At 44.0% G+C, this 13,989-nt stretch overlaps 1 protein-coding gene across 3 annotated transcripts in view; it reads right to left on the bottom strand.

The window, feature by feature from the left end:
• The window catches only part of LOC112259593 (receptor-type tyrosine-protein phosphatase N2-like), a 141,711-nt gene that overhangs the window by 95,543 nt on the left and 32,179 nt on the right, over window positions 1-13,989 (bottom strand). For 2 of the 3 annotated variants that reach the window (XM_042328748.1, XM_042328750.1), the window contains exons 4-11: window positions 5,712-5,835; window positions 5,035-5,179; window positions 3,863-4,232; window positions 3,468-3,580; window positions 3,035-3,239; window positions 2,652-2,698; window positions 1,901-2,110; window positions 4-224 (exon numbers count right to left, since the gene is read on the bottom strand). In XM_042328748.1, the coding sequence (XP_042184682.1) occupies window positions 4-224; window positions 1,901-2,110; window positions 2,652-2,698; window positions 3,035-3,239; window positions 3,468-3,580; window positions 3,863-4,232; window positions 5,035-5,179; window positions 5,712-5,835 (1,435 nt within the window). The remainder of the gene's footprint in view (window positions 1-3; window positions 225-1,900; window positions 2,111-2,651; window positions 2,699-3,034; window positions 3,240-3,467; window positions 3,581-3,862; window positions 4,233-5,034; window positions 5,180-5,711; window positions 5,836-13,989) is intronic. The other variant, XM_042328749.1, reaches the window with a different exon arrangement.

Below are 13,989 nucleotides of genomic sequence, written 5' to 3'. Positions count from 1 at the left end.
CACACTGTGTCAGTGATGACATAGCCGTAGTCATCATCAGTTGTTTTCTTCGAGGCCACAGCAGCTTTGACATCTAGCTGCAGCTCCTGGATGTTCACTTTCTTCTTAAGGGGCTCCTGGTAGACCATCTTGGCAGCAGGAGGCTCCACTGCCTGGATCCAGCCCTCCACCGCAGCCACTTCCTCCACGTCCATTGAGTGGGTCGACTTCTTTTGCACTGCCGCCTTGATTACGTGACCATTTAAACCAAGATTCAACGCCACATGTGGACACAGTGCATTTCAAATCATTGAGGATAACACCAAAATGTTGTAGCAACAGTCATTGTGGTTCTACTTACAGTGGCAAGAAAAAGTATGTGAACTCTTTGGAAATACCTGGATTTCTGCATAAAGTGGTCATAACATTTGATCTGATCTTCATCTAAGTCACCACAAGAGACCAACAGTCTGCTTAAACTAATAACACACAAACTATTGTATCTTTCTTGTCTATATTGAATACATCATTTAAACATTCACAGTGTAGGTTGGAAAAAGTATGTGAACCCCTAAGCTAATGACTTCTCCAAAAGCTAACCTGGAGTCCAATCAATGAGATGAGATTGGAGATGTTGGTTAGAGCTGCCCTGCCCTATAAAAAACACTCACAACATTTTGAGTTTGATATACACAAGAAGAACTGCCTGATGTGAACAATGCCTCAAACAAATGAGATCTAAGAAGACCTAGGATTAAATCATTGTTGACTTGCATAAAGTTGGAAAGGGTTACAAAAGTATCTCTAAAAACCTTGATGTTCATCAGTCCATGGTAAGCTGTCCTGCAAAGATGACTGCAAGAGCACAGCGCAGAATGCTCAATGAGGTTAAGAAGAATCCTAGAGTGTCACCCAAAGACCTACAGAACTACAGAGACCTACAGACCTACAGACCTACAGAGTGTCACCCAAAGACCTACAGTGGAAACGCTAACATCTCTGTTGACGAGTCTACGATACGTAAAACACTGAACAAGAATGGTGTTCAAGGGAGGACACCACGGAAGAAGCCACTGCTGTCCAAAAAAAAAACATTGCTGCACGTCTGGAGTATTCAAAAAGAGCACCTGGATGTTCCACAGCGCTACTGGCTAAATATTCTGTGGACAGACGAAACTACAGCTGAGTTGTTTGGAAGGAACACACAACACTGTGTGGAGAAAAAAAAAAGGCCCAGCTCACCAACATCAACACCTCATCCCAACTGTAAAATACGGTGGTGGGAGCATCATGGTTTAGGGCAGCTTCGCTGCGTCAGACTATCATCGACGTCAAAAATGAAATCCCAAGTTTATCAAGACATTTTGCAGGAGAATGTAAGGCTATCTGCCAATTGAAGCTCAACAGAAGTTGGGTGATGCAACATGACAACGACCCAAAGCACAGAAGTAAATCAACAGAATGGCTTCAACAGAAGAAAATAGACTTTCTGAAGAAGCCCAGTCAGAGTCCTGACCTCAACCCGATTGAGATGCTGTGGCCTGACCTCGAGAGCGGCTCACACCAGACATCCCAAGAATATTGCTGAACTGAAACAGTTTTGTAAAGAGGAATGGTCTAAAATTCCTCCTAACCGTTATGCAGGTCTGATCCGCAACTACAGAAAACATTTGGTTGAGGTTAATGCTGCCAAAGGAGGGTCAACCAGTTATTAAATCCAAGGGTTCACATACTTTTTCCAACCTGCACTGAGAATGTTTATACGGTGTGTTCAATAAAGATGTGAAAACAAATACTTGTTTGTGTGTTATTAATTTAAGCAGACTGTGTTTGTCTATTGTTGTGACTTAGATGACGATCAGATCAAATTTTAATGACCAATTTATGCAGAAATTCAGGTATTTCTAAAGGGTTCACATACTTTTTCTTGCAACTGTATGGGTAATATGGTCTTCACCTCGGCCAGAGTGGTCTTACTGCGGACATTCTCCAGACCGACATCCATGACCTTGCCCAGCCCTGCACCCACACCAGCCTGGCCGGGGGAATCTCCCCGGAGTCTCTGGGCTAGGGACTCACTCTTATCCAGGTACGCCAGAAGCTTTCCAAATAAGCCAGCGGCATCCTGGGGCTGAAATAACACAGAACAATGTCACGGTGATTTAGCTACAGCACAAACAACACAAGTCACGGTGATCTCAGGAAGCACAGAAATAACAAATACGAATCAATCATAACTACATTATGGCTTTTTTTTTCATCTTGATTATGAGACATGTTTTGTTACAATCCATGTGTACTGAATTGAGGAACTGTTTTGATAGGGGAGAGGAGGCAATTTGCTTCTCTCATCAAATTCTAGGAAAGCAGGAAGCAATAGGACAGAAGACAATAATAAATGTTTGAAAGATAGGTATGCAAACTGACAACATTACAACACTTTCAATCCATTTTTCAAAACATACTTCTTCTCTACGTTGTGTATACTAACTGTTTTACTGTCTACAGTACATTGCAGATTTATCATCAAAATCCTTTTGAAAATCAGCTCTTCTGGATGATTCACACCCTACACATGGTATAATATCACCGTTTATAATGTCAGTATTCAGTTTGACATTTCCACTTTCTTTCAAACCCTTTATCACTTTAAGAATCAAAATGGGGGGTACCTTGTCATTGGAGCCTGCTGGCTCTCTGTCTCCCTCCATTTGTCGCTCTGTCAGGAAATAACAGAGACTGAGTGTTTACTGACAACAAGAATAATATTAAGCAGAAAAGCAAACCGACTCTGCATATCTCAAATAACAGCCACGCAGATATACTCTTCCCTTCACTCTTTTAGAAGGCGAAGGGAAACTTATGGTTTTGTCAATATTTTTAGCTGATACTTTTTTGCCAAAGTGTGACTGCATTTCAAATCAACAGAGCAGCCAATATGAACTAGTCACCCTGAAGTTGGCATGGAAAGACAATGAGTATACAAAGGTGTTGGTTAGTTAATACTACAGATGGAGGTCTTCTCCAAGTAACCAGGTCTGTCAGGTTTGTGTACCTTGAACCACAGACTCCTCTAGGGGAGTGCTCTCCGGAACCGTTTTCTCTGTGGCGGATGGAGAGTAACTGTCCTCCTTCTCCTCCTCCTGTTCCCCGGGCCCCTGTTCTCCAGGCCCCTCATTCCCTTCCTCTTCCTCCTGCTCCTCTTCCTCCCCCAGGTCTCTTGGTCCTGGTCTGGCCTGGGGCTGTTTTTTATCCACTACCTGCATTCGCATTTACATCTTGGTCATTTATCAGACACTCTTATCCAGAGAAACTACAGACAGTGCATTCAAATACGGTGTCTAGGTAAGACAACAAAACATCACATTCATTCCAAATAAAATCTTCCTAAAAAAAAACCACAGCTATCAGCAAAATCAGTGCTAGTAAGAAAGGTGTGAGGGATTGTGCAAGAAAGACAAGTACAAAGACGTTGTTGTTTATTCTACCTGTAGGGCGTTAGCGATCAGTGTAGACAGCTGGTCCAGGTCTTTTGGACTCATGTCGTCCACGTCCACATTGTGTCTGCCCACGTTCTTCAGAACCTTCTGGATGAACACCTCTGTGGAGGAGGAATGAGGAGAGGGGATGAGAGGAGGATGGGAGAGAAGAGGAGGAGAGGAGAAAAGAGAAGATGAGGAGAGAAGAGAAGGAGAGGGGAGAAGGGAAGAGAAGAGAGGATGAGAGGGAGAAGAGTTCCAACTATGGTAGATGTCAATGCCTTAATTAACAACTAATAACATGCTATACCGTTATTTTCAGCGGATCCATAACTATTGATAGCGCTAATTTGTTCACGTAGGAATAATAAGGAAGAACTTGTACAGTAAAAAGCAGCACATACCATCCATTGGACTGAAGGGGTCTTTTGGACTAGAGGGTTGACTGGCTCCAGCTGTCTGGAGGAGTAAAAGTCTATCCAGGTTGGGTGTTTGGGATTGAGAGTTCTCTTTAGGCCCAGCACTGTCTATACTGTTGCTGTAGGAGGGGCGTAGCGGGGAGGGCAAGGTTGGGACTTTGGGGGCCCCCCCGGTCTGGGGCGGTCCCTGCGCAGACAGGTAGTGCCTAAGGGCAGCCACAAGGAGGTCTCCATCCCCTGCAGAGTGTCTATCCTGGTAGGGAGGCTGGAATAAGGACAGTGGGGAAAAATGTCCCTCTCCCTGGGACTTGGGCCGGTAGTAGTCAGAGAAGACGCCAGATTGGTAAAGGTCACTCTGCAAGATAATAAAACACATTATTGGTGCATTATAAGGCATTATATAAAGGTAATTATGTAGCATTATACATTTACTTCATAGAAAGTGTTATCAAATAGATCAAAGTGTTCTTCTTTACTTAGTGCTTCACTTAAATCCCCAGCTAATACACCACCATCAAATGAAATGTTAATTGCTAATATGTTAACAGTAAGAAGAGAGTATGTAATATCTTCCTAAGCAGTACACTATACGGACGGGTCAACAACACTCTAAGATCCAACCATCTCCCGCATGCTCATCTCAAAACGAAAGCCCCCCCCAATGTTTTCCACCAACCCCATCCTTAATAAATAAAGGGCTACTCTCCGCATTCTCGATAAATAAAGGGGTACCCTCCCCAACCCCTCAATGCCTGGACCTCAGCAGGGGTTTGGCCCTCTCATTCAGCTAGGCCATGTTGGTCACCCCCCTCAACAGAAATTAAATAGAGCCCATCATGTGGGTGTTACTAATTAAGGAAGTGAACTCCTGAACCCTCGGTGGGCATTATCTCCCTCATAATAATCTGTCAGGAAACTATCCCTGTGAATGGTCAACCAACAGCCATTCACCAACCCTTCAGAAGGGGATAGATAATGATACAGCTCCCACAGCGTCAGTTTGTGTGTGTGTATGTGTGTGTGTGTGTGTGTACACATGAGTGTGTGTTGATAGAGACGTGCATCCATGGAGAAGTAGCCTGCTCATCCCAGGCTAAAGCAAGGGCCTGGGGGTCTGGAGGGCAGGGTTCTGAAGGTGGCCAGGGGGGGGCCCTTACCTTGTTGGGACTCTTGGGGCCAGTGGGGGACGAGGCCTGGGAAAGGAGGCCCAGGTGCTGTAGGACGTTCTGAAGGTTTCTACTGAGCTCCACCTCCACAGGCTTGATCTTTTGGTCTCCTGGGTCCATAGCCTGGGTAGAGGGTCTGGACCAGACATGGAGAGTGAGAGGTGTGAGTAAGTGTGCGAGAGACAGCAATAAATAGATAAAGAGAGAGAGATGGAAAGAGACACAAAGACAAAAAGAGAGATAAAAAAAGGAGAGAAGGAGAGAGACAGGGTAGCCTAGTGGTTAGAGCGTTGGACTAGTAACCGAAAGGTTGCAAGTTCATATCCCCGAGCTGACAAGGTACAAATCTGACGTTCTGCCCCTGAACAAGCAGTTAACCCACTGTTCCTAGGCAGTCATTGAAAATAAGAATTTGTTCTTAACTGACTTGCCTAGTTAAATAAAGGTAGAAAAAAAAAACACATGAACAAACAGCCAGCCATAAGGAACAGACAGACAGATAACCTGGACTATCCAGAGCTAGAAACTAGATCTGTTCGGACATAAACCAGCTCATCAGTCATCATATTCTAACATGTGCGCTCCTAGAGTCTGCCTGTCTGCCTGCCTGTCTGTCTGCATGCATACGTGTGTGTCTGTGTGTGTTTGCTGCCTGCTAGAACAGTGACCTGGATTTGCTGCTGCTATAGACATGGGGGCTGGAGTCCTGTAGGCGTCTGTAGGGGATCTTCCTCAGCTTAGACAGCTCCTTGGACAGGATCTGCTGGGTGGCCTCATCCTCCCAGATCAACCCTGCAACACATCAACAAGAATAACACTCAGAATGTCAGACTAGAAAAAAATGGTTGCACATATACTATCTGTCAAGCCTGCTCCCGCTCCCCCCTCCCTGGCGCTCGAGGGCGCCAGGCTACCCGTCATCATACGCACCTGTTACCATCATTACGAGCAGCTGTGCTCATTGGACTCACCTGGACTCCCTCACTTTGTTGATTGCCCCTGTGTATATGTCTGCTCCTCTGTGTTGTTCCCTGAAGTAGCATTTTGTCGTGTCGTGTTTATGTCCAGACGCTGTCCCTGTTCCGTTACATGTCCGTCTGTATTAAATGGTTCACTCCTTGTACCTGCTTCTCATCTCCTGCGTTGGGCCTTCCACTATCAATTGCATTATGTGACAAATCACAAAATAACTTTTTAATCCCTGGTGGATTAGGTCAAAGGTCACTATGGATGTCTCAAATGGCACCCTATTATCCATAGGGCTCTGGTCAAAAGTAGTGCACTATAAAGGGAATATGGTGCCATTTGGGACACATCCTAGGTCATTCTCATTCTGTAATATGTTCTCTCAGCATGTTAGTAGGTTTATAAGACGAAAGGCTACATGATGAGCTCCATATGTATTCCCCTCTGCTTCTTAATACTAATATACAGTACATAACTACAGCACGTTTTGGCAACACAACTGAGGACTGGAGCCAATACCAGATGGGGTAGCGGAACCAAATGTAACTCAGAATATGGCCACGCACACTTGAACAATTCAACAGAGACATTCCACAGATGAGAGGCAGCGTCCATGAGAGATACAAGCATCACTAGACTGCACAGCAAACAGCATCTGCAATGACATCCTTATCTTGGTAATAGAAGGAAGAGCACAGTACACATGTCACTTTGCACAGTGCACCTTACTGTTAGTGAGCGTTTGGCTACATCGGGTTGGGAGGACTTCTATAAATCACATTTCACATCTCACAAATTCACATTTCACAAATCACATGAGAAGGCATGTGTTGTTATGGGTTATCAATCTTTTAAAAAGTTGTATAATCAGTAAAACCATCAATAACATAATAAACGAGAGGATGGATTTAGAAAACATGTAGATATGGGCACATTGGTCTGATAATACATCTATGTCCTCTTTTTTAAAATACATAGGTATGCAAATGTGCTTTCATGGCTACCAGATGAGAGAGTCAAACAATGTAGATCTCCCGGTGGTGGGTGCTTCCCATGATGCTATTGAGCGGAGCACAGAAGGTAGAGGCCAGGGTTCTGGAACCCAGCCAGCCTTCTAGATCCACCACAGCCTGATGAGGGAGGAGCAGCGGAACACAACAGAAGACACGGAACACACGGAACCCACCATACTGCTGTCTGCTGCTACAGCCTGGCCTGCCTGCCACACATCACTCAACTGAGCAGGGCCGGGCTCAGTAACACAGGGAGGACTGAGAGCCAGCTTTCACCATCAAACACACATAAAATAGCTGTGCTCAATGATTGCTTTAACGGGGGTCTTGATGGCTGTCTGTGTGAGAGGAGAGCTAAGGCAGGGTTTTCACAGGAACCAACGCTAATGTGGCACCGCAGCTTGATTAACTGTAACCCCCACCAAGTCATTCACACACAGCTTAGGTTTTCACAACCACGCAGGCGAAACGGTTCCATAGCAATGGGATATAAAGGAGAGGTCCGCTTGGATGGGCAGCTGGGGTTAACAGAGAGCAGTGAGAGGGAGGGGGTCAGGGTTTGGGTATTACAAACGACGGGACTATTTTAACAGAAATAGCATTGCAAAATTCTAGTAACTTTCCACAAATTCCCATGTTTTTCATGAGGGAATAAGCAGGATATCCATTGGCCATCCAACTGGGATTTCTGGACCTTAGTGTTTAGTTTAAGGCCCATAGCTCTGTGCTACATCAGCAGGGTTTGTTTTTGTGATGAGGAGAAACAAGAGGCAGGTTGGTAGCTTTGAATCTGTGGAGGTGTTTCTGTGTTTCACCCGACCAGCACTCAGAGGGTCAGAGCAGAGGCGGCTGTTATGTTGAATAATCTGAGGCCATTAGGCCCGCATCCCAAATGGCACCGTATTCCCTACATTGCACTACATTTAAACCCATAGGGCTCTGGCCAAATGTAGTGCACTACGTAGGGAATAGTGTGTCATTTGGGACTCCACCTAGGTTTGTGCTGCTCAGCTCATCATGCTGCTCTACCACACTCTGTTCTGGGTTTGAAATGCAGATGCTCTTTGGAGTTTTGTTCCCCTAATGCTTTTTCAGCCAGGGTAAATACAGCCAGGGTAAATAACTCAATAGCATATTTCATTTTTGCTGGAGAGGTTGATAAAACTGCCAAAATTCATCAGCGCTGTGCACTAGAATAACACTCGCCCATCTAGAGCTGCTTTCTAGAAATGTATGTGGATCTCAGGTCCCACTAGGCACAGACGTCAGTTCAACGTCTAGCTTTGATTTACATTTTGGTTGAGTTTTCAACTAATGTCAATTCAATGTGAAATCAACCAAAAATGGCACCCTGTCATTATTGCCGCAGAACCCCCTGATAAACTGAAATCATTTCCCCCAAAATGATATTACTCCTGTCTGAACAGACAGCAGTAAAATACTTCAAAATACTACACGTGAGAGCATAATTGTACCACAGAGGATCAATAGCTTCTAAAAAATAGCTGTGGAATAAGTTTTATCACAGCACATGCGCCAAATATAGAACAGCTCATTCTCCATAGAAGGATTTTGGAACCACTAACACTGGCACTTTGACACTTGCAATGGCTGCCAGTCCTGACTTGAATGGGAACTGCCATGTATGGATTATATTTCTATTGTTGGTTGCGGCTGTCAGTTTGCCTTTGACAAATGTTCAAATCCAAATCGAGAGAAAAACGTAGGCCTGCCGTTTGGAAAGCTAATGCCTACTGCTGAAAAGACCAGACTGATCTGTCTATAGAAACTAACAATTCTCTTCATCATGTAGCCTTTTCGTCTTATAAATATACTAACATGCTGAGAGAACATATTACAGAATATGAATAACTTAGCATGTGTCCCAAATGGCACCATATTCCCTTTATAGTGGACTACTTTTGACCAGAGCTCTATGGGTAATAGGGTGCCATTTGAGACAGATCCAGTGACCTTTGACCTAAATCCACCAGGGATAAAAACAGTTCTCTGCGTTTCCTTTTGTGAATTGTCACATAATGCAATTGATAATACATGTGCCACCATTTTTTCTAGTCTGACATTCTGAGTGGTATTCCTGTTGAATTTGAGCCATTCTGAGCCAACAGCACTGTTTTTCGAAGTACCTTATCTTGAGATATTGACACGAGAGCAACGGCCATGCTTCATCTTTATCATTGGGTGAGTGTGTCACTGGAAAGTGTTTTTTTGTAGCCTACTGTAACCTATACTATATATAGTACATTCGGAAAGTTTTCATACCCCTTAACATTTTCCACATTTTGTTACGCTACAGCCTTATTCTAAAATTGATTCAATAGCTTTTCCCCTTATCTACACACAATACCCAATCATGGCAAAGCAAAAACAGTTTTTTAGAAATATTTGCAAATGTATAAAAAAACAGAAATATCACATTTACATAAATATTCACACCCTTTACTCAGTACTTTGTCGAAGTAACATTTGCGGCGATTACAGCCTCAAGTCTTCTTGGGTATGACGCTACAAGCTTGGCACACCTGTATTTGGGGAGTTTCTCCCATTCTTCTCTGCAGATTCTCTCAAGCTCTGTCAGGTTGGATGGGGAGTGTCGCTGCACAGCTATTTTCAAATCTCTTCACAGATGTTCAATCAGGTTAAAGTCTGGGCTCTGGCTGGGCCACTCAAGGACATTCAGACACTCCTGTGTTGTCTTGGCTGTATGCTTAGGGTCGTTGTCCTGTTGGAAGGTGAACCTTCGCCACTGTCTGAGGTCCTGAGCACTCTGGAGTAGGTGTTCATCAAGGATCTCTCTGTACTTTGCTCCGTTCACGCTTGGCATTCAGGCCAAAGAGTTCAATCTTGGTTTCATCAGACCAGAGAATCTTGTTTCTCATGGTCTGAGAGTCCTTCAGGTGCCTTTTAGAAAACTCCAAGCAGGCTGTCATGTGCCTTTTACTGAGTCGCCGCTTTCATCTGGCCACTCTCCCATAAAGACCTGATTGTTGGACTGCTGCAGAGATGGTGGTCCTTCTGGAAGGTTCTCCCATCTCCAAAGAGAAACTCTGGAGCTCTGTCAGAGTGACCATCGGGGTCTTGGTCACCTCCCTGACCAAGGCCCTTCTCCCCCGATTGCTCAGTTCGGCCGGGCAGCTAGCTCTAGAAAGAGTCTTGGTGGTGCCAAACTTCTTCCATTTAAGAATGATGGAGACCACTGTGTTCTTGGGGACCTTCAATGCTGCATAAATGTTTTGGTACCCTTCCCTCAGATCTGTGCCTCGACACAATCCTGTCTCAGGGCTCTACGGGCAATTCCTTCGACCTCATGGCTTGGATTTTGCTCTGACATGCACTGTCAACTGTGCGACCATATATAGACAGGTGTGTGCTTCTCCAAATCATGTCCAATCCATTGAATATACCACAGGTGGACTGCAATCAAGTTGTAGAAACATTTCAAGGATGATCAATGGAAACAGGATGAACCTGAGCTCAATTTCTAGTGTAATAGCAAAGAGTCTGAATACCTATCTAAGTAAAGTTTTATTTGTCATATACAATACCAATCAAACATTTGGACACACCTGCTCATTTAAGGGTTTTTCTTTATTTGTACTATTTTCTACATTGTAGAATAACATTGAAGACATCACAACTATGAAATCACACATATGGAATCATGTAGTTACCAAAAAAAAGTGTTAAACAAATCAAAATATATTTAATATTTTAGATTCTTCAAAGTAGCCACCCTTTGCCTCGATGACAGCTTTGCACACTCTTGGCATTCTCTCAACCAGCTTCACCTGGATTGCTTTTCCCGTCTTGAAGGAGTTCCCACATATGCGGAGCACTTGTTGGCTGCTTTTCCTTCGCTCTGCGGTCCAACTCATCCCAAACCATCTCAATTTGGTTGAGGTCAGGTCATTGTGGATGCCAGGTCATCTGATGCAGCACTCCATCCCTATCCTTCTTGGTCAAATAGCCCTTACACAGACTGGAGGTGTGTTGGGTCATTGTCCTGTTGAAAAACAAATGATAGTGGGACTAAGCGCAAACCAGATGGGATGGTGTATTGCTGCAGAATGCTGTGGTAGCCATGCTGGTTAAGTGTGCCTTGAATTCTAAATAAATTACAGACAGTGTCTCCAGCAAAGTACCCCCACACCATTACACCTCCTCCTCCATGCTTCACGGTGGGAACCACACATGCGGAGAACATCCATTCACCTAATCTGCATCTCACAAAGACACTGGTTGAAAAGAAATATTCGCAAATATGGACTCATCAGACCAAAGGACAGATTTCCACTGGTCTCATGTCCATTGCTTGTATTTCTTGGCCCAAGCAAGTCTCTTCTTCTTATTGATGTCCTTAAGTAGTGGTTTCTTTGCAGAAATTCGACCATGAAGGCCTGATTCATGCAGCCTCCTCTGAACAGTTGATGTTGAGATGTGTCTGTTACTTGAACGCTGTGAAGCATTTATTTTGGCTGCAATTTCTGAGGCTGGTGACTTTAATTAAGTTATCCTCTGCATCAGAGGTAACTCTGGGTCTTCCTTTCCTGTGGCGGTCCTCATGAGACCCAGTTTCATCATAGCGCCTGATGGTTTTTGCGACTGCACTTTGAAGAGACGTTTTGACTGCCTTTATGTCTTAAAGTAATGATGGACTGTCGGTTCTCTTTGCTTATTTGAGCTGTTCTTGCCATAATATGGACTTGGCATTTGACCAAATAGGGTTATCTTCTGTATACCCCCCCTACCTTGTATCAGGAATCAAGGTAAGACCCAGATGCAGACACGTCGAATTGACAATGGTTTAATATTCCAACAGGGGCAGGCAATAGACAGGTCAAGGCAGGCAGGGGTCAGTAAACCAGAGGTGGGGCAACGGTACTGGACGGCAGGCAGGCTCAGGGTCAAGGCAGGCAGGGGTCAGTAAACCAGAGGTGGGGCAACGGTACTGGATGGCAGGCAGGCAGGCTAGGCAGAGGGTAAACCAGGGTCACTGGGTAGGCAGAGGTCAGTAAACCAGAGGTGGGGCAACGGTACTGGCAGGCAGGCTCAGGGTCAAGGCAGGCAGGCTAAACCAGAGGTGGGGGGTCAAGGTCAGGGTAGGCAGAGGTCAACAATCCAGAGGTGGGGCAACGGTACTGACGGCAGGCAGGCTCAGGGTCAAGGTCAGGTCAGGGTAGGCAGAGGTCAACAATCCAAAGGTGGGGCAACGGTACTGGACGGCAGGCAGGCTCAGGGTCAAGGTCAGGGTCAGGGGGGAGGCAGAGGTCAGTAAACCAGAGTTGGGGCAACGGTACTGGACGGCAGGCAGGCTCAGGGTCAGGGTAGGCAGAGGTCAACAATCCAGAGGTGGGGCGACGGTACTGGACAGCAGGCAGGCTCAGGGTCAGGGTAGAGGTCAACAATCCAGAGGTTGGCCCCGGAAAAGTGACAGGGAAGATTTTAATGTATCAGAATTTTAAGAAATATAGGCCTACCGGTTCAATATGCGTAATCCATCAGCGTGTCCACCCACGCAGCCAGCGCCATCAATAGACGAGCGATATCGGCCAAATGAAGCACATATACATGTCCTTAAAAACAGCCTATAACAAATGACAAAAACACTATTCCCCGTGTTTTGATGTGTAGCATATGCAGGTTATAAACCTATTGTTTTATTGATTTTTAATTTCCTAAAACAATAATTGTCCATCTCATGGTTCAGCTGTCAGAGATTTAAGCACCAAATGCATCAGGGCATTGCATGCATGGGCCTATTAGGCTTAGGTGTTCACTGTGTGATATTCACATTTAAAAGCTAAATATGAAGGAAGAAAAGCTTAGGGCCTAGAGAGAGAGAGAGATATGCCAGCAGCTACGACACCAACATTCATGTCTTTATACTTGTCAGATACAACGTCAACTATAGGTCTACAGATTGGACTATAGCCATACATAAGTACGTAGGCAAAAAAAAAAATGTATTGGATTTTTTTTATTTTTATAAAGATAAGAATTATATTGTTAGATTATAGGAGTAACTCTGGTAGGCCTAAATCATTCTTCCTCACCTCAAGTTCAAATGTCGGAGTCAGTTGGAGCGCCGGTGCGCATTGCCTTCATATCACAGGCCTGCAGTATAATATGCTAATAGCCGCACACCACCAAACCTTCACAAAAGTTTCCAAACATTATCAGGGTAATAAGTAAGTCAAGCCATTGTTTATGGGGAAAATACGAGCAGGATATTACATCACGGCCAACACAACATTACAGTTGAAACTTCATTTGGACAAAGAAAATGGCTCAACAGAATGAAACTAAACACTTGCGAACTGGTTTAAACCCAATAAATGACAGCAATAGGTTAATGATAAATGACAGCAATAGGTTAATGATATTTATTTGACTTATAACGTATATTAAACTAAATAAGGAGTACACCATTAGAAAGACATATCAAACTTAATTTAACCAACAAAAATGTCTAAACAGAATGAAACAAAACACATTTAGCATATTTAAAGAACTGGTTTAGATTATCAAATAAGCCTACAATAATAACAGTGATATAAAATAATGATAATGGTATAAACAATAACAACAGTGATATAAAATAATGATAATGGTATAAACAAATGATTATAAATAGAACATTTTTTATAAAGTTCCAAAATTGCATCCTACCTGAAAAGTGAGTTGCACAGTAGCCTGCATTTGGGCATTTGTGTGGCATTAACAAATATTCTGCTTATGTCTTCTATCATGTAAATGACTTAGAATAGCATGAAATGCATTTATAAAAGGCCCCAAAAAATGTCAGTCCCTGCAACAACAAAAAATCCCCATGTGTGGAAATTCTAAACATTTACCTGCTCAACTGTATGCCACTACGCACATTGATTCAACCAGTTGTTGCACAGTTAGGGTGCTAGCTAGAGGATAAGGTATTTGAGCCATAAAA

This window comes from Oncorhynchus tshawytscha, linkage group LG10 (genome assembly GCF_018296145.1).
Source record: "Oncorhynchus tshawytscha isolate Ot180627B linkage group LG10, Otsh_v2.0, whole genome shotgun sequence".
Taxonomy (NCBI): Eukaryota; Metazoa; Chordata; class Actinopteri; order Salmoniformes; family Salmonidae; genus Oncorhynchus; species Oncorhynchus tshawytscha.
This window is presented reverse-complemented; position numbering and strand designations above follow the sequence as displayed.